Here is a 27660-nt window from a genome sequence, read left to right on the forward strand (position 1 = left end):
AAATAAATCAGTCTATAAATATCAACTAAGGACACATTGGGGAATTCTTTTCAGAGACATTCTGTTGCATCAACAAAATCTTTTGCAAGGAAATTTGGACATTCATAAAACCAAGGAAGCATGCAAGATACCAGTAGAAGCTGGTGTAAACACACACACACACACACACACACACACACACACACACACACACAAGTGGTGTCTACAAGTCTCATAACATTCAACATTTAAAAAGAAAAATCTACTCCCACCCCCCCAAACCCCTCCAAAAAAATCCTTATATCAAGTTATTTAATCTAATCACAGGTTCTGGCTTGGGAGATTGCTAACTGACAGAATTTCCAAATGTTTAAAGTCACACAAACATTTCCAGCAAGTGAATTACTATTCATCTAACTCTGATTCATTGAATACTGCTGAGTATTCTAAGACTGTCTCTGTCACTTGCTGACACACAACAAAAAACTACTCTTCTTAGCTATTATTAAATGAACATGTATGATATGGATTCATGAAGAGGGAGAATAAGTATTTATATAGTACCTACTAATGCCTGACACTATATTAATACTTTACAAATATAATCTTTACAGAAAAAGAAAACTCATATAGAGAAGCTATCTCCAGATATATCTGGGGAACAGGCAGAATAAACTTCTACTTGGCCCCCAGAGAGAAGACTTTTTTCCTAGTCAATGGTGTTATTTCACAGGATATAAATTAACATCCACTTTCTAATTAAATAAAATATGTGCCTCTTACCAAGTTTTACTTTTCATGGATATTTCTTATAATGTATATGAGCATGACAAATCAGTGGCTACCTGTTTAATAACATCAATCCCCAAACATTTTGAAATTTAAAGATGCCACAAATATTCATTTGTACCAGCTTCCTGGTCTTACCAGCTGTTTTTAAGAGGGATAGAGAAATGTGGCTCTCTTTTCCCATTTGGGATTCAGATCTGGAACGGATATTAGAGATTATATATTTCAGACCCTTCATTTTGCAGATCTAGAAACTGAGACTCAATGAAAGAAAATAACTTGGCCCAGGGTCAATGGTAATAAAAAGTTGAGCTTCAGTTTGAACCCAATCAGAACCCAGTTCTAATTTCAAATAAAGTGGCTTATATTTCCACCCCTTTAGTGTTACACAAACCAATAGAAAGCTCTTTGAAAATAAAATTGATCTATAATATTTTCACTAACTCCTCAAGATTTAAATATCCTCAAGTTCATAATCCATAGCTTTTGCAAGACCTCTGAATAAAACAGAAAGGTGTGCAAGTAATGGAAACGAAGTCTTCTATGCCAAAATTGTTGATTAATCATTACATTTTTGTTTCTAAAGGCAACCAAAAATAATTTGAACAAAATGTTTGAATCAGCAAGACAGTAAAGAATTTAAAAAAATGACTATCAGGCTTTTGAATTGATTATCCTTGCTGACTATAAAGTGCTAACTATAAAGTACACAAGGAAAAATAGATTAAGTCATTAGATATGTTTTAGGAGAATAAGAAGCTGAATGATCTTGATCAAGTAAGATGAATAGTCAATTTCATTATATGCTCAAATTTACCACTGATATACAATAGAGTCTGATGCAAAGGCTACAAAAAAGAACATAAAAAGCAACTCCCTAAGTTTTACTTTGTTTAATTATTTGCATAAAAATTATCTGAAATAATCTTTAGAGGTCATGTCTCTCCTTAGAAATAGGAAAGCACTAGTTGGAACACATCTACTAAATCTGTGCTCAGTATTTTGTATGATAAAATTATTTTTATGTGTATATGCATGCATACATATGTATATTGTGTCAGGATATGCATATTTTTATGCACATATGTAAATCTGTCCATCTTTATGTCTATATCAAAATAAATAAAAACTGTGTTTTTTGTACCTTAAGCAAGTCATTTAACTTTTCACTATTCTTGTCAACTCTAAGGCAATAGTTACAGAAAAAGTACTGATCTTCATTGGTAATGGAAGTTTACATTTGAGACTGGAGGTTTAAATCTCCTACCACATTTTTTTTCAATTATATAAAAGACTTAAAAATGAGTTCCCTATTAATGAATCTTCCAATTATTAGTATGAATTAGTGAGCATTTACTGTAAATGAACAAGGATGAAAATGCATCTTTGTATATTTACAATACTGTACCTCAGTTGTCCTATTCACCATCATCTGATGCAATGTTGATTGGGAAAAAGAGGGAAGATGTTACACAAAGATTAAGAAAACAATCATTGTTATCAGGTACATCATTTTGACAACAAATGCAATGACATTAAACATAGCCGATCTTATTCAATAAAGGAAAAAACAATTTATTTCTGCTCTGTCCTGTCCCTAATCAAATTAGGTAAAGTAAATATGCAAAAAACTGAATTTTCCTGAGAAATCTCATGTTCAATTTTCTACTACTTTCTAGAATAGGTTTTTAAAAAGCTGCTCTGATTGTTCTCTTTTCATAACAAAAAATAATTTTCCATTATCGCTAGACTTATTTCATAAAGGATACCTAGAAACCTGAGCATCCCTATTTGCAAGAGTTCCCAAGCTTTTACCTTGGATTGAACATCAGCATTGTGGTCATTCTGGAGCAGAAGGGCTGCAGATTTGGTGTCATCTTTCCTAGCAGCAATATGCAGGGCAGGGAGTCGCACTTTCCCCTTGGTATCATTCTCCAGGAGGATAGCCACAGCTTGATTGTGTCCCTGTTGTAGTGCCACAGCAAGAGGAGTGAAGCCATCCTGGAAGATAAAAAGATCAAAAAGATTTTGCCAAACTATTGATGCTTATGTTATAAGTATCCTTGATTCTAATCGTTATGTACTTTTGTGCAAGTGCCTAGTACCAACACTCAGCATCCAGCAGGCTCTAAATAAAAGTTTATTGAATGAATGAATGAGTTAAGTCCAAAATACCCCTCTGAATTTTTTCCAAACAGCAGGTAATAACCAGTACAAAGACCCAGAAATAGGAGATAGAGCTTGTTTATGAAGAACAGCTAGTCCATGGGAGGGAATAAAAAGATAGGAAGGAAGGAACAAAGCTGTAAAGTTCTAAATAATAAACAGAGGAGTTGATATTTGACTTCCCTTCATGAGCAAGAAACCATGGAAACTTTGGACATTTCAGTAACTTTTAGCCTTGTTAACAACTAAAACTTAAGCAAAGAAAATCTGACACATTTAAGGATATGAAGTGACTTCAGTAATGCACATATTTGACATAATTCAACAACCAGCTAGGAAGGAGGAAAATGAGGGAAACCCACAATACAAAGATGTGGATATAAGTTGAAAAAGACAGAATCATTAGTCAAAGGAAATGAGAGTGATAAGTGGTTCAGTTCAGGGAAAAGATTCTACACCCTGATCTCTGCTTCATGTCCCTGGCTTCCTCCAAAATCAACATCTTCATGAAGTCTTTCCTGATCTTTTCAGCTATTAGGACCCTTTCTCTGGGATTCTATTCTATTTGCTTTCTATATATCTCACATAAATAACTGAAGAGTTTATATTTGCATGTGAGTGTATATGGGTATATATATACATATATAGTAAATGATGAAGAAGCACTGGAATATTTTTGGTAGAGAAGATAGATGCTCTGGAATTTTCTCTGACTCACTGCTCTTAAACTCATTCTTTGTCTTCACTGTGATTGATAGTCCATTCATCCCTCTGCATTCTGGTCTCAGTTTTTCTACTTGCCAATTCTATGGTTTACCCATTCAATTACATAATCAATCTATAAACATCTATTTAGTGCCTAGTATGTATGAGGCAGTGTGCTAAGCACTTAGATACTAAGAAAATATAAAAACAATCCCTACCCTCATGGAGTTTAAATTATAATGGTTTTTATGACATTTATATAATTAGCTAGATAAAAGATACAAACAGAATTTGTATTCATCCATTCCCCTTAGAAGGGAAGGAAAATGAACCTGGGGAGGAGAGAATAGGAAAGGTCTCTAGCAAAAAGGGGTACCAACTAAGTCTACTACAAACATGTTATCTAATTTCACACTGCAGTGTAGTGATCCCCTAATGACAAGCTTAGGTTTCTCAACTCATTAAAACTTTCATCTTGTCATTAATTAGTAATTAATAAGTCTTTATTTCTTCTCCCTTTGACAGTAATCAAAACTCTTAGAAAAATGTTTACACACAATACATTGATAATTGCCTCACCTACAATTCACTTTTAACACTTTGCCATCTGATTTTCAACTTTACCAATCAATTGAAATTTCTTCTTCAAACTATGTCTTCTTAAAAGTCAGCATAGGCAATGATGTTATATCGTAATTAAACATATGTGTACCAAGGGGTATAGCATTCAAATTCTTAGAGAAGATGACACAAAAATTATAAGGGAACACATAGTAAAACTATAATAATGGGGAACCTCAACCTTCCTCTCTCAGGGACTTCAACCACCCTCTCTCAGAATTAGATAACTCTAACCATATAATAAACAAGAATGAAGTTAAAAAGGTGAATAAGGGGGTGGCTAGGTAGAGCAGTGGATAGAGTACCGGCCCTGGAGTCAGGAGTACCTGAGTTCAAATCTAGCCTCAGACACTTAATAATTACCTAGCTGTGTGACCTTGGGCAAGCCACTTAACCCCATTGCCTTGCAAAAAAAAAAGTGAATAAGATCTTAGAAAACTTAAATGTGATAGATCTTTGAAGAAAACAGAATGGGAATAGAAAAGGGAATTTATTCTTTTCTCTGCTGAACATGACACCTATACCAAAACTGATCAAGTAGTAAGTCATACAAAGGTTACATTAAATGCATAAAGGCAGAAATAATAAATACATGCTTTTCAGATCTTGATACAAAAAAAATACATGGAAAAAGGGCCATGGAAAATAAATAAAAAATTCATTGGAAACCAAGAGTCCAATGTACACACTAATAACAATACTGTGGGATAATCAACCTTGATGGAAGCAGCTCCTCTCAGCAATTCAGAGAGCTAGGACAACCATATTAGACTGACTATGGACAATGCTATCCCCACCAGAGGAAGAAAAACAGATCTAAACTAAAGAAGAAATCCTTCAGAATCTGAAGAACACTATAAAAATTATCTCTTAGGTATCTCTTTTCCTCAATCCTAATTCCTCATACCAAAAATGATTAATCTGTAAACATGTTTATCAAAAATATTCATATTGAATATGAATGTATTTGTAAGACAGTAGGCTCAAGATTTAGGGAGTGAGGGAATAATCTTTTATTACTTTATTTATATTGCTTTTGTTCTTTTAAAGACCAGTTCAAACTTTATTTAAACTACATTTTAAAATTAATGTCACTAAACAAATCACAATTTAAAAGTTTAAAAAAGAGGAACATTGTTTTTTAACTAAAAAATGGATTAAGGGACTGGGGAGGATATTTAAGCACTTGTGTTTGGTGAATAAATGGAAATCTTGGAGTACTTTGGGGATCTTGGAGAACTTGACATCCTTGTCTTCCTTGTCTCCTGCCCCACCAACACTCAATTGGGGAATATTGAGGGAGTCCAGAAAGGGACTCAACATATGGCACCCAAATGGGGATGCAAAGGACAAGAAGGCGGAGTTATCTGAGTAAAGTCCGGTATAAGGACACAGCAGATACAAGCAAGGAAAAATTTCAGGTGACATCCAAAAAAACTCTGGATAAAGTAGCAGGTTGATTTGTTACTAGAGGGCTGATTTTAAACAAAGAGGTGTAAAGTGAAAGTGAAAAGACAAATAGTATCTAACATTAAGGAGTCAGCTGGAAGTAGAGTCTCTGAGGCAGTGCCACCCAGGACAAAGTTTCTTTCTCAGCAGCAGTCTGTACCAGCACCATGAACAGATGGGGAGAACCTGTTTGCTGCTCCTTTTGGCCAAGGATGCCAGCCTGACTGCGCTATGCAAAGCGCGATCCAAAAACCCTAAATCTATGGTCAACTTCAGAGACTTTTCATTGCTGATGCAGACCTTGATGCAGACCCTGATGCAGACTCTGACACCTACACAAATTTCACTTTCCAGCCCACAGTCAGGTGCACTTTGGCCACTGTTCCAGCAGCAGAGGGCTAACAGCAAAGGTGACACATGCAATTGGACAGTTTGTAATGGTGATGGCTACAGTTTAGAAAATGCTACAACTCCAAATTGTACTGTTGTCAACAACTCAAATAACTGCAAATGCTCCCTCTCATTTTCTGCCATTCCCACATGGAGGGGGGAATTTTTCTTTTGGGAACTTCAAAACTCAAAACCCATGTCTCAAAAAATTTACTTTAGAAATCAAGAGACCCCCCAGGCCTTCTTCCTGGTTTGGGGAGGAGGTGGGGGTGGGCAATGACTATGTTTTTCAATAGGTTATTGATTAGGAAGCTTCATGGTTCAATTAGTTAAGAGAAAAGGGGAAGAAGATTTTTTTCTGGGAGTGGGAAATTCAGATTTTGTCTTTCTAATGAAGCCTATGGCTAATATTTTGGTGTGTTACATGTGTATATGTGGATTTAAATATCTATAGGACATTTTTCATATCTCTACTGGCCTGGAGAGGTGGGAGGATGTTTCTATATTTTGAGATCTGGTATTGGACAGGGTATCAGTCTCAGCTTGGTGAATGTGATAAGAGAGAATTGTTTTCTGTGTTTACGTTAGTGTCTAAACTCTGAAATAGGTAAAGTTAATAATTACTCATTTTAGTTTGGTTTTTGAATTTAATGGCTTTGAAAGGTTTTTTGTTGGCAAAAGAAAAAACTTTGTAATCTTTTTTGCAAGTTGGGGATAAAATGTATTTCTAGGAATTTGGGAATATTGTTTAATTGGCATTTGTTTTACTATTTTCGAACTTTTGTTTACAACTTATGTGGCATTCATTATGTAATAATTTTGTTTCAAAAAAGGACAAGAAGGGGGATATATTAGGAATTGTTGTGTGAGGGAGAACTGTAAACTATCATCACCTGGTGTCCTTGAACACCAAAGCCTTCTTTTACTAAGTGCCAAAGGAGTGGGAGTGGATTAAGGGACTGGGAAAGATATTTAAGCACTGGTATTTGGTTCAATAAATGGAGACCTTGGTGTACAAAGGGAGAACTTGTCTTCCTTGTCCAGAAGGGGACTCAACAGAGTGTGACATCATGTGGATGACAAATTTCAACTGATCAGGGTTCATGAGTTACAAAACTAAAAAGTAAAGGGGATTCTGACCCATAAAATATTTAGACCCTGAGCTAGCTCTGTGCCTAGAGGGAGAAGGGCTTTTCTTTTCTAAAGCATAATTAGCTTTTTAATATTCAAATTAGAGCAAACTTGGTCATACACACACACACACACACACAGACTTTATATGGCTCTTAGAAAACTATTTCAAACAAGCCAGCTATTTGGAACTAAACAGAAGCATTCCTATGTACTTAATATTTAGTGGAAAACTTTAAGTGAGAGAGAAAAAAGTTTCACTTTATTGTTATATGTATTTTACTGACTCCCCCCACACACAAATGATGATAAATAAAATATCATATTCACTAAGAAAAAGCGATAGATTGGCCTTGCTCTTTTTTGAGGTAATCATGGAAGATGATACGTAGGTAACCTTTTTTGTTTTCTGCTAAAACCATAAAAAACCCTTAATTTTGTATTTTTCTTCAATTCTTCTTTTCATATTTCTATTAGCCCTCTGTACTTGGAGATATCAAAACTTCTGACATTTCTTTCAACAAAGAAAAACAAAGATGTTTTGCATGGATAAGTTGCCAGAAAATCTGCTTAGACTACAAAACTACTCCCCATAGGTATTGAGCATCAAGCTGGCACACCTGAGACTGAGAGATAGCTCAATGATGCTGCCATCATGTCTATGCTTTTATCTCATATCATCTGGCTATCTCAGGAATTCATTTTACATTGCCATTTTTTTGTGTACAACTGGGTTAAGGTTCAGAAATCCACCCTCCTTCTTTTGAATAATTCTTTAAATTACCACATGGAATTTTACAGATTCAAAAATGAGGCAATATACTTAGCAAATTTTTCAGAGACTCCTTTAGACATCAAATGAAAACAAACACTGATAACCTTTTTCAACAAAACACTCAACTGCTTCTATCATGATAATTGTTCTTAATTTAATTGACTGAATTTTCTCAGTTGACTGGAATTTAGTCACTAAATAAGTGACACATGGCAATTTGGGATGGTGAAGAGGCTATAAGGGGAAACTTGCCATTTGAGAATCAGCAGAAGGGACTGAGGATGTTCAGCCTGAAAAAGAGAAGACTTCAGAGAAGGTTTAATTGAAATGAAGATGAATTAGAGGTGTTCCATCAGGCCCTGAAGGCTGGAATTAGAACCGATGGAAGTTGTACAGATACACAGTTTAACTCTAGGTCAAAATACAGACTCCTCTGTTTAGCATTGAAAGCCATTCCCAATCTAACTACAACCATCCATTCCCTTTATGAATGTTCTCTTATGGCCTAGCCAATCAGCGCTACTTACTTTTCTTATAAACAATAAAAACAAGGGAACAAGTATTTAGTAAATGCCAATTAGGGTAGCCAGGTGGCACAGTGTATAGAGAGCTGGGAATGACTATAAGAAGACTTATCTTCCTAAATTCAAATTTGGCTTCAGATACTTCCTAGCTATGTGACCCTGGAAAAGTCATTTAACCCGGTTTGCCTCAGTTTCCTCATTTATAAAATGGACTGGAGATGGAAATGACAAACTACTCCAGCATCTCTGTCAAGAAAACCCCAAATAGCATCAGAAAGAGTCAGAGAGGACTGCAAAATGACTGAAAAAACATCAAAATGTGCCAGCCATTATGCTAAGCATTTTACAAGTATTGTCCCATTTGATTCTCACAATATCCTGCAAGACAGGTGTTAGTATTATTTCTGTTTTGTGGAAATTAAGTGAGACAGAGGTTAAGTGTTTTACCCAGTAACACAACTAATCAATATCTGAATCTCGACTTGAACTTGGATTTTTATGACTTCAAGACAAATACTCCATTCATTTTGGCATATAGATGCATTTACCATTCCTTTGCTTTTTTAAATTTTTTAAATTTTTGCAAGGCAATGGGGTTAAGTGACTTGCCCAAGGCCACACAGCCATGTAATTATTAAGTGTCTGAGGCCAGATTTGAGCTCAGGTACTCCTGACTCTAAGGCCAGTGTTCTATCCATTGCGCCACCTAGCCACCCCCATTCCTTTGCTTTTTGACAGACTCTCCTCCAGCCCCTAGATAGCAATTTAATTATCCTAGCTTCCTTCAAACCTTGATTCAAATGACACTTCTTAGATGAGACCTTTGCCATTCCCCACCCTTCCCATGAAGCCTCAACCATTTCCCTACATTTGTCCTGGGAAATTATCTTAAATTTTCTTTGTATGTATTTTGTATTTACTTAAATGTATAACAGGCTATTTCACAGAATGTAAATTCCCTAAGGACCAGAAACAGTTTCATTATTACCTTTATATCTGAGGCATCTAAGATCTTGCCTGGACCATAGTAAATACTTTAAAAGGTTTCTTGACTGATACAATCAAAAATGACAAAGAAAAGTCTTCCTAGTTTTCAGGAGCTGTTCCAAATCATTCATTCATTCATTCAAAAAAGCATTTATGTGCCAAACAGAGTCCCATAATCCTGGGGTTACAAAGATCAAAATGAGATAGTCTCTAACTGCTTTTTCAAGAAAGTGGATGTTAATAACAATAATAATAACTATCAGAGACAACTTTAAATTTTGCAAAGCATTCTTACATGTGTTATTTCATTTGATTATTTATATGGGAGGCTACAGATGGAATTTAGCTATGTAGGACTGAATTTTAGCTATGTAGGATTGGATTTTATGAAATAGAAAGTCTTTCCGAATTTTGAGATATTATGACTCTACTTATTTTCTTTTGATATTTCCCAGACTTTCTGGTAGAATATGAGTTCTTCTCATCCAACCTTTCTGGAGAACAATTTGGAACTACTCCCAAAGGGCAACAAAAATGTGCATACCCTTTAATCCAGCAATATCATTACTGGGTCTATACCCTGGAAAAGATGATGAAAAAGGGTAAAAACATCACTTGTACAAAAAAATATTCATAGCAGCTCTGTTTGTGGTAGCAAAGAATTGGAAATCAAGTAAATGTCCTTCAATTGGGGAATGGCTTAGCAAACTGTGGTATATGTATATCATGATACACTACTGTTCTATTAGAAACCAGGAGGGATAGGAATTCAGGGAAGCCTGGAGGAATTGCATGAACTGATGCTGAGTGAGATGAGCAGGGCCAGAAAAACATCGTACACTCTAACAGCAACAAGGGGGTTATGATCAACCTTGACGGACTCGCTCATTCCATCAGTGCAACAATCAGGGACTATTTGGGGCTGTCTGTGATGGAGAATACCATCCAGAAGAAGAACTGTGGAGTTTGAATAAAGACCAAGGACTATTACCTTTAATTTAGGAGAAAAACTTTTATGTTATTGTCTGATCTTGCTATCTCTTATACTTTATGTTTCTTGCTTAAGGATATGATTTCTCTCTCATCGCATTCAATTTGGATCAATGTACAACATGGAAACAATGTAAAGAATGGCAAATTGCCTTCTGTGGGGGTGGGGGAGGGAAGTAAGAATGGAGGAAAAATTGTAAAACACAAAATAAATAAAATCTTTATAATTAAAAAATTATTCATTTGTAACACTGAGATAATATCTATAATACTAATTTCAAGGAGTTGTGATATTCAAATGAGTCAATGTAATAAATAACTTTTCAGATCTTAAAGTACTATATAAATTCCTGTAATCATAAATGTCATCTTCAACATCACCATTATCATCATCTCTACCACCATCATCGTTGTCATTCATATTATGCTGGTGTGTCAGTCCAGCAGAGGGAAATGCCTATTTTGCAGGTCTTTTTCAAGGTCTGCTAGTTATATACCTAATTAACTAGGTAAACTAATTGAACCATCATCAATTTTGTGCTCATTAATTAGCTTTATTCCATTAACCTATCTTACAAATAAAAAAATGAGAATGCTATAGTTTTTTTCAAACTACAATATTACCAAGTAATTGACTTCTCTACTGTGAACTGAAAGATAGGGACAGCTGAATGAACAGCTGAACTGGATAGATGAATTAAAGTTGTGGGAGTCTAGGTGGTAAATGACTTAATAAACTATCCTCTGTCCCTCCAGCAATGGGTGGGGTTGGTAGGAGGAATTCAAATCCTGGAATGGTGACAAGTAAAAGAAACTAAACGATATTAAGTTACTCTCCATTTGTTCACATTTTCTTTCATCAATAAAAGATCACAAAGAATTCATAGGATTTCGAGTTTCCATTTATCATAGACTAAGAATAAGAAAGGAAAATATTAAATTTAAATGGTACAGAGTCATAACAAAAATATAAAATAAAATTTTAGAGAGAAATCTTTTTTCTAAAGGAAATCTTTAACACTTTTGAAAATACCAGGTTAAGCAATACAAAAACAAATCTGTTCAAACTACAACTTTTTAAAATTCTTCTGAGGTGCCTGTCTAAAAGAATTTCATTTATTTATAAGAAAAATTTACTTTTTAATAACATTTTATTAAGAATTAAAACTCCAACATTATTAAGAAGTGTTCAACCATTAGTTTAATAGTTCATAGAGAGAATGTTTATGAAGCTGTGAGAATATCTCAGAGGAACTGGGCTGGGTACTTGACAGTACTTGCTTCTGTGAACATTGTGAATATAATACATATCTTTCAAAATTGTTTGAAAGTATGTAAATTGAATTGGTCTGAATGTACTGTGAATTAATATATTACTTTAGTAACGTACCTGAGCTAAATGATTGAAAGTTCTAAGGGTGCATGGAAATCAACATAATTTATCTGACATTTTGAAATGAATGAAATATTAAGTTTAGCAAGAAGCATTTTTTTGGCCTTGAAATGATCTAGGTTCAAGTCCTGATTCAAAAATAGTGTATATGGACTACGTGACCATTGACAAATTTCTTTAACTACTCAGTGTCCTATGTAAGTAATAATATAAGTAAAAGATGACTTGTTGACCTGGATTGGTGGAATACATTCTTAAACTCATGGATTCACAAGTTCAGATGGGATAAAAATATATCATAATAATGACTAAGTTTTATAAGGGGAGTTATTGCAATTATCAAACACAGTTATTATTCATCATAACTGAAGAGGATAAAATAACATCACTACATTGAGATCAAAGTGTAGTCTATTCCAACTGTGACTGATTAGACCAAAAAGAGCTTAATCAGAGCTGGAGACCAAATATACAATCTACTTTCTGCAAGGGGGGTGAGAGATTTAAAATACAGAATGATAAACATTTCTGGAGGTGGTCAATGTGGAAATTTAGTTTGTTAGACAAGGCATAGAGACTTACTATAGCTTTCTGGTTTGTTTTTTTTTATTGATCAATGGGGAATAGGAGAGATAAATGCTTGCATAATAAATATAGAGACAGGTGATAGATGAAAATTTTAGAATTGAACAATATTGTAAGTGAATATGAAAAAGACAAATTTAGCCATCATTTTACAATGGATAGTTAAAATAACATTAACCAAAGAAGAAAAAAGTAAAGCATAAATGAAGAATTTAAATGCTGGCTCAAAACTATTCATGAGAGAACATCATGAGTTTTAAATTATGAATGGAAATAAAATATTTAAGGCTTTCCTTTCCATTATTTCCTTTTTAAAGGCCAACCATCACTTGATATTTTTGTGAAAAACTGTCTCAGAGGTCATCATGATCAAAATTCATTTTAATTAATCAGATCAGCCAGGTGATCATTAGCTTCTCTGTATTAGGGCACTCTTTGGAAATGACAATTAGCCTATCACTTGAACCAAACTAGAAGCCAATTCAGCTCAGCAGGACTGCTGTCAGTTAAATTAAAGTTCTAAGAAGGTATACCAAGCTAGAAAGACTACAGGCGACAGACTGGATTTACTATATGAGAACAGTCTAGCTAAGTTCGTAAAGAATCAGCTTCAGCAAGTTGACTCCAGGGGATCAATTTTGTTGTCATAAAGTTTGAGAACCTGGTATCATTGCTACACCATGATGAGCCAGGATTTTTGTAAAGATGAATAGAATACCTATCATGTTTTGAATTATCATTTATTACTAATTACCATGTTTTTAATTATCATTTATTACTAATAACGTTGTGAGGTATGCAAAATTTAACATATGGCTTTTCATGCTCACAACATTAAAAAATGTTTGCTCACCTACAAAAATTTCATAACTTTTTGAAATTTATATTTGAAAGTTTATAGGAAAAGGAAAGAGCATAGGGGATAATGAACAAGTTTGGTGAAGAGATTCCAAAGAAGAGTCCAAAATTCTTTTCAGGGATTTTAATTTTTAAGCAAAAATCATACAAAATGTATATAGCATAAATTAAAGATACATAGTTAAATGGCACAATAGATACAGTCCTGGGTGTGGATTCAAGACCACTTAGCTTCATGAGTTTGAATCAGGACTCAGAACTTACTAGCTGTGTGACCCTAAGCAAGTCACTTCTCTCTGCTTGCCTCAGTTTCTTACTCTGTAAAATGAGCTGTAGAAGAAACTGGCAAACCATTCCGGTATCTTTGCCAAGAAAACCCCAAGTGGTGTCAAGAAGACTTGGATACAACTAAACAACAGCATCAAGTATTAAGCATTTCTTTGTTACTTTTTTCCAAAGATCAATCAATCAAAAATTTCTGATATGTAAACCTTTTGTTTCCAAAATCTGAAAATTTAAAGCCATATTGAAAAATGTTTTAAATGTTCTATATGATATAGGGCATAGAAAATGGGTTTTTTGGCCTTTATTTAAATATCTTCTAACCAGAGTTAGAGCAACTGAATAAATTAGCAACAGATTCATAATAAATGCTTTCTTCAGTTTTCCTTTCAAATGTATGGGAAAGAGACATTGGGCATGGATTTTTGTATAGGCATTTTCAAATGATACTTACATGTTGAGTCCCTTTCCAGACTTGGACTTGCTTATCCTTATGTTGAAGGGGAGGGAGCCAAGAGAGACAAGAGAGACAGGTTCTCCCCCTATGCCAGGATCTCCTAGCTCTCCATTTATTTACCAAAATACAAGTGCTTAAATAACCTCCTCATTCCCTAGTCTACTCCCATTCCCACAGCACTTAGTAAAACAAGGTTCTAGTGCTCAAGGACACCAGGTGATTACGGTGCTCCCACACACAATAGTTCCTAACACCTAGTCATTTAAGTATCTACCATAATAAGTGGCTATTTTTATAAAATAAAACTAAAAGATTATCAATTTACAACTAGAAGGAACCTCAAAAGTTATGTTAGGTTTTCATTACAAGGAAAACCCAATAAATGGCTTATGCAGGGTGATGCAGTTATTAAGAAACAGTGCAGGGATCAAATTACATTACATCCATGAATACATCTTTGGTCATGTCCTAGGCTTCATTTATTCAACCAAGTTTTCAGAAATCTAATAATATTCTAGAAGAAGAATTTTTGAGAACAACTAATAAAAAATTGATAGCGATATTGAATATGGTTAAGATAAGATTCAATATCCTCTAATGTGTTTTACTTGCAATATCATATTTGTGCCAAGAGTCTGGAAATCACAAAGGATTTTAAAATTTCTTAAGAGTTTAAAATGTAATATAACCTCTACTAATGCCTTAAACTTAAGGGGTATGTTTGGAACCATAGTAACCAATGAATAAAAAGATCTCAAGATAGCTGCGAATTCCGTTCACTGGCCCTTATAGAAATAAGCACAAGGTGAGAGTTCTCAATCAATCTTTTGATTGCTATCAACTAAAATATTAGTGCTGATGATAATCAGTACCAATTGCAGATTTTATGTATTAGAACATACCAAGATTTCTCTTTAGGTTACTATTTATCACCAAATCTCAGACAAATATCATTCACAGAAAAAGTTTTTCTATAAGCAAAAACTTATCCAAATTTTGTCCATCAAACACATATGCAAATAACCATTTATAAAAAAAGTATCTCTGAGATCACTATTTGGTTCAAGTCCACAAAAATCAAGGTTGCATTATATTATAGGGATGTAAAAGTTGTATATACTAAGCAGAAAATTTAGGAACTTGGAAATATTTCAAATAAGCCAATATATATTAATCAGGTTTAGATGTTTAAGTACCCTATTATATGTCTATATAACATCTACTTTTTATATCTATCTCAGATTTTTGTACCAATACTGGAAATTTTTGTTGTCACCTTTGAGCTCTAATTGTTAGAGAAGAAAAAAGTTGAGAAAAATGAAAGTTATTGAATAATTGTAGCTAAAATAATATTCAATATCCCTTAATGTGTTTCATTTTTATTTATCTTCCAACTCAATAGCTTTGGTAAATCTCATCCTCACAAAACCAATGAAAATATACTTTTTTCCAGAGACTTTAAATGCTGAAAACAAGTTAGCTCAAAGAACTCTTAAAAATGCATGCAATATTAATTGCTAAAAGAATTTCCCTTTGGGAAAAACAGTAACTGGTTATTGCACCTAGGAGTGTTATATTCTATAAATGGTGTATTATTGGGCTTCAAAATTTTTTACTATGTTTTTGTGGGATATTTCTAATCTAATCTTGCTTCCCCTACCAACTAAAAATTATTTAAGGGAAGGGAATCAGATGAGTTGTCCCTCTGAAAGAATGGTCTAGAATCATAATTAAGTAAAAATATTGATTGAAAGTAAATAATTTATTTATTTTCATTTCATCCTTAGAAAAGTTTTAAATAACATAAAGTAAAAACATACCATATTGGTACTTTGCACTTTGGCAGATTCAGAGTTAAGAGCACTGGATTTGGTATCAAAGGTCAACTTTGCCAATTAATAACAATGTGACTTAAGTCACTTAAGCTGCCAGAATCTCAGCTCTCACAATGGTAAAATGAAAGGTTTGAACCAGATAGCCTAGGAGGTCCCTCCAGTTCTAAATCTATGATCCTTTGATATTTCTTCCTAAGGCATTATAAATTACAACCAATTTTGCAGTTTCATCCTTTGGGATATTGATTCATATTTTCCCAGAAACTCACCATAAAGAATCTACCCAATGTGCCAGAGGCCCTATTTCCTATTCTTGCTATATTACCAGTCTACTTGCTTTTGTAGCCGAATATTCCTTTTAAGATAAAATACAGGATGGTGGGTATATAACTTCATATAAGAATAATTACAATTATTAATACTCTAGTTTTCTTCAAAAAAGGAACCTCAGTAGGTTAATCAGAACTGGAAAAGATATCTATAGTACTATCTATGGATTTAACAAAAAACACAAATAATTAATATGTTTTTTATGAAGGTCAGGAATTCAGGAAGACCTGAGTTAAATCTGGTTTCAGACACTTACTAGCCATGTAACCTGGCAAATCACTTAACCCTTTTGCTTCAATTTCCTAATTTGTAAAATGAACTAAAGAGGAAAAGACAAATAATTCCAGTATTTTTATCAAGAAAAATCCAGATGGGTTCATGGAGAATCAGACATGACTAAAAACAAACAACAAACTATAAGGGTATCCCACTTCTAGAGCTAAAAAAATATTCACTCAATAATTAAAAATCAGTGACTACTGAATAGAATAGGGAACAAAGTCAAAGAGAAGTCATTAGACCCAATGTTGTTTTACCTCAGTAGCCGTGCTCTGATTAGCTCCATTTTCCAACAAATATTTCACTACATCAATGTGATTCTCTTGAGCCGCCATATATAGAGGAGTAAAGCCATTCTGAGGATAAAGAGTAAAACAAAAAATCTAAAGTTATTTTGATATATTTTAAAGGTTAAAAAAAAGCTTTGTATCCAAAACTATAGAAGAAAAATGAGGTAAATTTAGAAGAGTATGTTTAAAAAGGTATAGCTTGTTCCATGTATATACCTCATGCCTTAATATATACACACATACATCATAACTAAGCCCACAGTGAGTTAGTTTTAGCACACATTTCTTAAGAAAAAACAAAACTAAAACAAAAAATAAAAAAGCATGATTTTTTATCCTGGAGTCTGAGACTGTTTCCTCTAAGATCTATATTTGTCTTCATTTTTAACATAAATAAGAGAAGAATAATTTCCAACCCCTCCCAAATAATAAAGCAGCAGTTCTTTCTTTCACAGAAGATATACAGGTAGCAAATTATTATTCTTGAATATCACAATCATTACTTACCATATGTAAAATAGTAAGAGGCAAAATAAATGTTTATTAAAAATTATTTTAATCTTGTAGAGTAGTTTATATTAAACATGTTATCATTTTCATAATAAATATACATGCATTCTTAAGAGTTCTTCCATAAAAATTCTCCCAAAACTACATGCCTTGAATTTGGAACCAAATTCAAACTGCTTTCTACTCAATATTTTTTGCAAAATATTACATCCTCATTCAGAAAGAGATTTTTATGAAAATGGTTCATAGGACTCTTTGGAAATCTAATAATCCTTATAAAACAGTACTGATGACTTGAGCATAAATAATTCAGAGACATATGGATAAAATTTCCCATGCTATTCCCAAGAGTTCACAAAATTAAGGGAAAACATTGGCAAGTAAAGAGGGTTTTTCAGAACCTAGGAGGGTGGGGAAAAATAGTTTGAAATATTTTGTTAAAACAAAATCTAGATTTACTTACTTTCTTTATCCCCCAAATAAAGAAACACAATTGGATTTGGATTAAAATGGAGAACTTATTCAGTTGAAGAATGAGCATTAGGTTTCACTATGAGGATTTTTAAAAAGTTGATGTTGAAAGATAATGTCTTGGGATTAGGAGGTAGGTTTGGAGGACAATGGATAAAAATAAATAGTCCAGTTAGGAGGAGGAATAGCAATAACTGCTAAGTTATCTAGTGAGAAATATTTTTAAAAACAACAACAAAGAAGGAAAACACCTGATTAGTTATTTAGAGGAGCCTTAGTAGGTGGCCGGAAGGATAAGATTAGAAAATCCACAAGAGGGATTAAAAAAAAAAAAGGTCAGTGTGTAGTGTGAAAAAGAATGAGTGGGTGTGAGTTTCTTGATTCCTTAAGGGAGTATGAGCTTTTAATAGATCAATCTAATCTTCTGCCTTTTTCCTCAAAAGAATTGTATAAACAGAATAAGAAGGGGAAAATAATACAAATTGACTGGGTAAGTGGGATAGAAAGTCAGTGTGAGTGGGGGAAGAGAAACAAGAATCAGATTTCTCACAAGAGCTTAGATTTAGAGCTAGAATGACCTTTAAAGAGCATCTAGTCTAATCCCATCAGTTAGGAGAGTGACAGATTTGCACCTAGGTGCTTTAATTCCAAAAGCAAAACTCTTTTCACTGATACATATTGCCTTTCTTGACAAAGGGTAATAAATCATTCACATCCATGCACACGCGCGCGCGCACACGCACACACACACACACACACACACACACACACACACACGCGCGCTCGCGCATGCGAAAATTTAAAAAATGAATGATATAAAGTTGGCAATACAACCTTACTAAAAGGGACAAGAGAGAAAAGATGTCATTTATTTATTGTCATTGGTTAGTCAAAGATGTCACTAGAGACCTTAAAACATTTCTACCTCTAGAAAATTTAGATAAAGTATGATAGCACTTTGAAAAAAAATCATAAATTTTTATATCTCATAGAATAGTATCAGTCTTCACACATAGAATACTATCTGGTTCTGGACATTTGAATTAAATGTCTTCAGTGCTTTGAAATATACTGGTAAAATCCAAAGTAAATTCCTAATCATTTAACATTTCTTGTATGGGAGCAAAGCTAAAGGAATATCAATCTTTATGATTCAGTGAACACATTAATTTTTAGAATAATTAAATAGCTACAACACTTTTGTTTCTCATTATGAAACTTGTGGTCATATTTCAGAAAACTGCAACTCTGCCTGTATTTTAGCAGAAGCTATAGATGGTCAACTGCCAACCACATTTATGTGTTGTAGAGATGAATCATACGTCAGTGAAGGGAATAGAACAATATGCCCTCCAAGGTTTTTTCCCAGTCCTTGGGTCGATGATTTTACGTTCAGGTTAATTAAAATTATTTTCTTAAATATAGCATCAATGCACAGCTGCAGAACATGTTAAAGGCAATGAGTACCAATTGTAGTTACAAAAATAAAGACGATTATATCTGTTCTGGAGGCGTAAATAGGGTAAGAGAACAAAAGATGAGATTATCCCCTTGCTTGGTAACCAAAGAGGCTTTTAATTAATGCATGCATGTGCCCAAATTTTCTCAGATTGGCAGATAATAATAAACTTCTGACCTGGGAAAGATGTTACACATCATCTTGCCATTTACATGCTGAAGGTTTCCTCTTTCAAAAGACATTTTACCTTGGAAACAAGATAGATGGAACTATCCACTAATGACAGGAATTCATAACTATGGTCCAGGGATAAATTTCAGAGGGTAAAGGTGTGGGAACATGAACTTAAATACATGAAAAAAATCTTTATTTTGATGAACATCTAACTTAAATTGAGCATTTCCTTCAATTATTAAAAATATTATTCTGAGAAGGGTTCCATAGGCTCCACCAAATTGCCAAAAGTGTTCATGATTTCAGAAAGGGTGTGACTTCTAACTAAATGTATTTCTAGCTTTCAAACCTACTATCAGAAATCTCCAGTCTCATTTCCTTGAATCTAATTTCTCATATCTAGATTATGGAAGAAGACATATGTAATGATCTCCTTATTACTGGTCTTTCCATGGTCAACTATGTCCTGCCAACCACATTCTTCCTAAATTAATGCTTTCAGCAGCTGATTATCCTATAGCCTATTAGACCAAATTCAAATTCTTCAGGGGCAGCTAGGTGGCACACAGTGGCTAGAGAACCAGCCCTGGAATCAAGAGGACCTGAGTTCAAATCCAGACTCACACACTTAATAATTACCTACTTGTGTGACCATTGGCAAGTCACTTAACCTCATTGCCTTGCAAAAATTTTTTTTAAAAATGAAATTCTTTAGCCTGCCATTCAAGGCTATTTATTTGTGAGTCTCACCTTACATATATGATGTTATGTTCACTTTTACCCACCACTTGGTTAGCCTGAGTAAATCCCACACTCATTCTGCCCACACAATTCTGCTTTCTGAATACTTGATTTTCTCACATATGACCTAGTCACAAAGAAATGAAACAAATGAATCACTTGGGGTTTACTTACCATCATAGTTAAAACATAAGATCTTGGGGTGGGAGGGAATTTTTAAAATTATGAAATTATTATTTTCTGGAAATAATATAATTTGTTGCTTTATCAAAGCATTAATATTCTGTGTGGATTCGATGAGTTACATTTCTATCTCTAGATGCAATATTCAAAATAAACTAATAATGTACTTTACCACTTTTCCCATTCTTACACTACTAATCTATTGAATCATTGAAAAAAGTGAGATCGGTGATTATTATTTTATTCTTTATGTGAGGAAAGATTCACTGTGCACTTTTTCCTTCTTCAGACTAAATTCCTATGAGGAAACAAATAGTGCAGTAGCAGGCCTTTTTAACCTCCTCTAAGTCAAGAAGTTCCTCTATCACTGGAAGGTTCTCTGAAAACCTACTCTTTTTGGATAGCTAAGTAAATAGCTGCAAAGAATCAATGAAACAACCCAGAAGCATTGAGGCCCACTCTGGGCTATAGACCTTTGCAAGTTAAATATAGATCATAATGGAATTGTGTTAATGGTGCTCAAAAAAGGGGTATTGTTTTAATTTTCAGTGATTCACATTCTTTCCCACATAGGATCTTAAACAGCTTTGCTGCAGCCTACTCATTCCACTAGAACTCTGTCCCATAAAGTAGCTTAAATAGAATGCTGATATCACCATTACCAATTCATTTCTATCTTCAAAGAAAATTCATTGCTAATTCAATTATTGGTCTTAAGTTATTTCAATAATTCAATAAAAGTACCATGCTATTTTAAATGTTAGCATAGATATCACCTAATTAAGATTTATGAGTTTCTACAACTGTGCTCCCACCCTGCTTTCCACAACTGGGTGGATCTGCTTTAATGGAGGAAAGAATGTGTTATATAATCTTGCTCTTAAAGAAGTCAGTTTGGGAACAGAGCCATGAAAGTTCACATTAAACATAGTAGAAAGTTAAGAGACTAACAAAATTCTCCTGTTGGAAGTTGGCTGCTTAAAACTCCATGCAGATGATGTTTTTATTGTTTCTTTTTGTTGGAATTAAAATGAATCATCCCTTTTTTTGAAGTAACATTACATTGCATTGCAGATTTATGCTATTACTAAACTAAAACTTTTTAACAATGAATTGCCTTCTAGAGATGGACAGTGAATTTGAATCAATTGAACAAATATCATTCATCTGATGTGCAGATTACAAAATTTATAGAAGATATAGATCTTACCCTCATTGAAGTAATAAGGGTTAAAACCAGTGAAGATATAAACTAAATATTTATGTGCATTAGAGTTGTTAAATGCAGATTGGAAAAGGTCCTTAAATTTTACTTGATGAGACAATTGGGAATCAGTGAAGATCCTTGAGAAGTGTTATGACCATGTCTTTATGTGAAATGATATCAAAATAATTCATTGATGAACTCAAGATTTCCTTCAGTTTAATATTGTGATTGCCTTATGGCTCATAAGCTTTGATTCAAATGACTCTACAGTGTCCTCATATCCATCAGTCAATAGCATCTTGAAGTCCTTAATGTGGGCAGAGTTCTGTAATCCTGAGACAAATTACTTAGTCTCTCAGTTTCACTTCAGTATTTGTACAATACTGAAGAAAGAAAGTTTGCACATTCTATCTAAGCATTATACAAATGCTACTGTTAATATTATCAGATTTGGAGCTGAAAATTACTTCAGAGACAATTTAATTCAATATGTCATTTTATATATGATGTTTGTCCTTCATTTTCGAAGACTACAACATCAGTAAGGTGATGCCATGACAAGCATATGAATTGGATTTGAGTGAGAAGGTGCTGTTCTAAGCCACCAGCCTCACTTTATCCTCCAGCATCATCTGGGTCCAGTGGCCAGATATGAATCAGAGACAACCCTGGACATGAGGTAATCAGAGTTAAGTGACTTACCTAACGTCACACAGTTAGTAAGTGGCAAGTGTCTGAGGCCAGACTTGAACTCGTCCTCCTGAATCCAAGGTCAGTGCTTTATCCACTGTGCCATGGAAACTGAAAATATCTGTTGATTTGTTTCACTTGAGTTGGGTTGTAATTGGTAAGATATAGGATTTTATATATATATTTATAGGGTCAGGAAGTATATAAATCATTGGAAGCTATAGTGAGATACACCTAAATATATATGTGTATCAGGAAAGGGAAAATGGAAAGAAATCAAAGCCCAAAGAGGTCAAGTCATTTACCCAAGGTCACACAAGAAATAGATGGCAAAGTCAAGACTTTAATTCAGTCCTTCTGACTCCAAGATCCTTTCCATTGTTCCACATTGTATAAAATTGTGGACAAACTATAAATTTATCTATATCATCATCATCATGACCATAATCAACTTAAAATTAAATGTCAGGGTGGCTAGGTGGCCTAGTGGATAAAGCACTGGCCTTGGAGTCAGGAGTACCTGGGTTCAAATCTGGTCTCAGACACTTAATAATTACCTAGCCGTGTGGCCTTGGGCAAGCCACTTAACCCCATTTGCCTTGCAAAAGCCTAAAAAAACCCAACAACACCAACAAAAAAAAAACCCTAAATGCTGCTTTATTGCTACTTTCTCCTGTACCTTACCTGCAGCCAAATTGGGCTACATGCTATTATTATTGCCTAACCACATATTTATGGTTTCCTAGCTCTGTGTATTTGCTCTCACTAAAACCTCCACTTACAATATTCTACTCTATCCAGATCCATCAAACTACTTCCTACTCATTTTTTTTCCAAATCTGCTACTTCTTCCAGGGAAACTTCCCTAATCTCCTTAGCTAGAATTGATCTCTAATTTCCAGATCAACACAGCATTCCTCATTATGTAATTTTTCATGTAGCTTTTTTTCTGTCTCATCTTAGCACATTATAGGTGTTGATTATATATTTATTAAATTGAATTCCTTAATTTCATTTGTCCATCAGAGATAATGTATGTCCCTTGTTTGCCTTATGGTTGAAAGAATTAAAAGGAGTTTGGATTATCTCAGAGAAAAATATACAGCCAGAATAAATGATTTTGGAGCAAGTAATCCCTAAATTAAAGCCTCATAAACAACAAACAAGATGGCATTTCTATATAAAAATTAATTTTCTAATTTGTTGTGATCTACTTTAAAAGATGCTATTTATAAATATATAATTTTACAAAAGAAAATCAAGGATGATTCCTAATTGGGAAAAACATAAAAGAATACAAAATGATAACTCTCTTTGACAGATGATAAACAACATTGTGGAAATCAATTTGGTTCATTTTGATTGTCTCAGGTTCTAAATTCAACACCTTTAATCAGTTCCCAGATGTACATTAACAAAACACCTCATTCCAGATTGACAATTTGTTCAAGCTGTCACTAGGAGCATTCAAGTGATTTTGGAGGTGAGGTGGAAGAAACTGAAGGAGCAAACTGATTTCATAGAATCTAGTGGCACTCTTTCTTAGGATCATAGCATCATACAATTGGAGACCAAGGGGAATGTAGAGTTAAACCTGTAGCTTGGACAAAAGATCTTAAATTTTTTTAAGATTGGTATCAAGAGAGTCGATTTCAGAATATGAGGTACTATCTCTGGAGCAAGCTGTAAAAAGACTCAGCATGTCTGGAGCTAGCTTATTGTTTCTGTCTCTCTCAGACTCTTGCTTCCTTCTTGGTACACTCTCAATAATCTCTCTCTCTCTCTCTCTCTCTCTCTCTCACACACACACACACACACACACACACACACACACTTTGTAGGTGCTAGAATCTTTATTTCTTCTCAAATATTAAAGTCTTAAGGCAATACTAGTTATAGGTAGGATAACAGACAGTAGAGGACTATAAAGAAAAGGAGAGTAGTAAGTGGGAGCAACCCAAGTCCCGGTCTTTCTAGTACTAGAGCCAAGGTGAGATCACATAAAATAATAACAATAGTCAAGATTTATGCATGATTTTAAGGTATACAAAGGTATACAAACAACAAATTGTATGTTTTGAATTTCACAATAATTGTGTGAGGTAAGTATAATAAATGTTCTTTTTCAATCTGCAGATGAGTATACTGAAGCTTAGAAAGATTCAGGGACTTTCCCTTGGTTATATTACTAGTAAGTGCATCTGAACCTAGGTTTTCTTGACTCTGCATGTAGTCCACTATCTACCAGTAGACCCTAATACCTCCTATAAAATCCACATACTAAACACTCCACCAACATGCATGGTGTGGCACATTGACTGATTTCTTTCTATATATTACTGAGTATCTTATATAGAATTCTAGGCATAAAACAAAATAGAATAATTTTCATCAAGTTATATTTGACAATCACTCTCACTTTTGAAATCCTATTATGTTCTCTTTCCCATAAAACCAAAAAATTCTGATTTAAATGAACTAATCTTTTTGGGTATTTTTTAATATAACAACCATATTGATGTGCTTAAAAACCCTCTAATAGACTAGATACAAATGTCACAGTCACTGAAGCATCAGCTGTCTTCATGATGCTTGTTTTACTCCAGAAATACCACAAAGTTTGCTGTTCTCTAAGAAGCTGACATAAACTCCCTGATGTTTTAGTAATCCAAGTGGCAACTTAGAACTCAGGGAAGCAGCATTACATGTAATTATATTGTATTACATGTAAGAGGCTAAGCACATTCTAGTCACATTTATAGTTCCAAGGACTACAGAGTTTAATTTCAGGATCAACTCTTTTGTCAAGGAGCTAATAACCCCAAAGAACTATAAAAGTGACTGTGTTAGCTCCTTTTATCAATCAAAGAGTGCTTTTGTTTCTCTAGGCTCTAGAAGTAGAGGCAAGGCTACCTTATAAGAGATCTTATTTAAAGGAGCTGCTAGGTGGTACAGTGGATAGATCACTGGCCCTGAAGTCAGGAGTACCTGAATTCAAATCCGACCTCAGATTTTAATAATGACCTTGCTGTGTGGCCTTGGGCAAGCCACTTAACCCCATTGCCTTGCAAAAAAGAGAGAGAGAGAGAGAGAGAGATCTTATTTAATACAGTTATATTTGAACCAAAGCCTCCTTTAGATCACTTGTGTTATTAAAATAGTACATATGTCATCTGTTACACTAGTGTCTAAACTCAAAAAAACACTTGAGACATTGCCCACCTAAATCAAAACAGAATTTGAAGTATCTTGTATTGGGAAGTCATTGAAATCAGCCCTAGGGCTGCTGGTGGCTGGAGCATTGTAGCTGAAATCAGGAAGACTTATCTTCATGAGTTTAAATCCTGCTTCAGATGCTTATTAACTGTGTATCTTTGGGCAAGTCACTTAACTTTGTTTGCCTAGTTCTTTATCTGTAAATGAACTGGGGAAGAAACTGGCAAACAACTCCAGTATCTTTTCTGAGAAAACCCCCAAATGGGGTTAGAAAGTGTCAGATGTGATTAAATTAAAATAAAATTATTTTTAAAATGTCAGACATGGCATTAAAAATGTCAACAACATCATCATGTATTCTATTTATAACAGTACTCTCATCTAGCTGTTTCATTATTTTATATTAAAATAACATTTTCCTGGTCTAATTTCCCTTAAAAGGGAAACTTTCTACTATCTCCCTTTTATTCTAGAAAGTCCATCAAATCAGTCACCCAAAATCTATAGATCATTCCCACAAAACAGAACACTCTAGAGATATAGCCTTCATAATTACTGCAATATATTCCTAAGTAATCTTCAGTCTCTCCCCACTTCCCTTGTAGAAGACAGTTTGCAAATTAATCTGACTAAATCATTGATTCATCACTGTAAGCTCTGACTCAGAATCCTATTATGACTCTCCATAGCCTCATTGTTCAAATCTAAATTCTACACTTTAGCATTTAATATCCATGAACCAGTTTTGCCTTATCTATCCAGCTCCATCCCTTGCTATTCACTCCATTACAGATGAGATAGTGTCTTTACAGTCCCAGGCACACAGCTTGTACTTGTTCTTGCTAATTTTTTCCATCTACAAATCCTTCCACAGCTCCTCTTTGAAAAATCTATCTTCTATACTTTCCTCAAACTATAGTTTAACCACTAAGCTTTCTCTAACTACAACATATACTTAATAAAAAAAATTTTTAATACCTTAGTGCTTTTGTATGTTCTATAATACAATAAAAGAAGTTTGCTTATATGTTGCTTTGGAATAACCTTCTATTTTATATGTAACTGTTTTGTCCCCACAACCGACCTATAAAAAAATTCCTAAAGTGCAAGGATTTTGGATGGGAGAAGGGAAGGTCTGAGCTGGATACTCTTGTCCATTTTCTGGGCTATTCTAATATTTAGTTCTATCTTTTAAAAAGTAGGCATATTTTTACTTAAGTTGTCTAATATGAGTTAAATTATAAGATTCAGGAGCAGATTGAAGGGGTATAAGGGGTAAGAATAAACTCAACTAGTGAGTCATCTCTTTTTGATTGGTGAAAGTTATCTGAGGGGCAGCTAGATGGCAACGTGGATTGAGTACTGGCCATGGAGTCAGGAGGAGCTCAGTTCAAATCCAATCTCAGACACTTAATAATTACCTAGCTAGCTGCGTGACCTTGAGCAAGTCACTTAACTTCATTGCTTTGCCCCCCCAAAAAACCCACAAACAACAAAAAAAAAGAATTCTAGGAAAGGAAAGGGAAGGGGAGGGGAGGGGAGGGGAAGGGAGGGGAAGGGAGGGGAGGGGAAAAAAGGAAAAGAAAGGAAGAGAAAAGTTATTTGCAAGAGTAGTTTCCAGCTTAGAAAAATTGGCCTCACAAAGGAAAATTGCTGAGAATAAGAGAAAAATGACATAAGACATCAGAAAAAGAATCAAGGAAAAAAATGTGGAAAAGCTTTCTCAGGACAGAAGTAAGCTGATGTCTCATCCTGGAGCAATTGAAGAAAGCATTCCTGTTTTAGAAGTTCAAGAACCAAGAGGTAAATCTAAGTTGAGTTATTAAAACTGGCATTAAGGGGCAGCTACGTGGTACAGGGGATAGAGCACTGGCCTTGGAGTCAGGAGTAGTTGAGTTCAAATCCGGCCTCAGACACTTAATAATTACCTAGCCGTGTGGCCTTGGGTAAGCCACTTAACCCACTACTTTGAAAAATCTAAAAATAAAAAAACTGGCACTAAAAAAGCAAGGAAATACACATTATCTTAATAACTTTAATTTCTTAAGTTTCAATTTTAAAAGCACTGGGTATTTAATTGAAAGTAAAGTTTTAATTATTTAGTAAAGAATTATAATTTTTTTTTAGAATTTTGAGAGCTTGAAAAGGTGGAGTTATCCAGATTGTAAACAAGATATAAAGAAAGAAACCATCA

At 34.1% G+C, this 27660-nt stretch overlaps 1 protein-coding gene across 45 annotated transcripts in view; it reads right to left on the bottom strand.

The window, feature by feature from the left end:
- Positions 1-27660, bottom strand: part of ANK2 (ankyrin 2) — a 752311-nt gene that overhangs the window by 159706 nt on the left and 564945 nt on the right. For 32 of the 45 annotated variants that reach the window (XM_074228643.1, XM_074228650.1, XM_074228653.1 and 29 more), the window contains 3 exons: positions 16783-16881; positions 2584-2769; positions 2177-2200 (listed from right to left, as the gene is read on the bottom strand). In XM_074228643.1, coding sequence (XP_074084744.1) covers positions 2177-2200; positions 2584-2769; positions 16783-16881 — 309 coding nt within the window. The remainder of the gene's footprint in view (positions 1-2176; positions 2201-2583; positions 2770-16782; positions 16882-27660) is intronic. The other 13 variants (XM_074228654.1, XM_074228648.1, XM_074228638.1 and 10 more) reach the window with 1 other exon arrangement.

This window comes from Macrotis lagotis, chromosome 3 (assembly GCF_037893015.1).
Source record: "Macrotis lagotis isolate mMagLag1 chromosome 3, bilby.v1.9.chrom.fasta, whole genome shotgun sequence".
Lineage (NCBI taxonomy): Eukaryota > Metazoa > Chordata > Mammalia > Peramelemorphia > Peramelidae > Macrotis > Macrotis lagotis.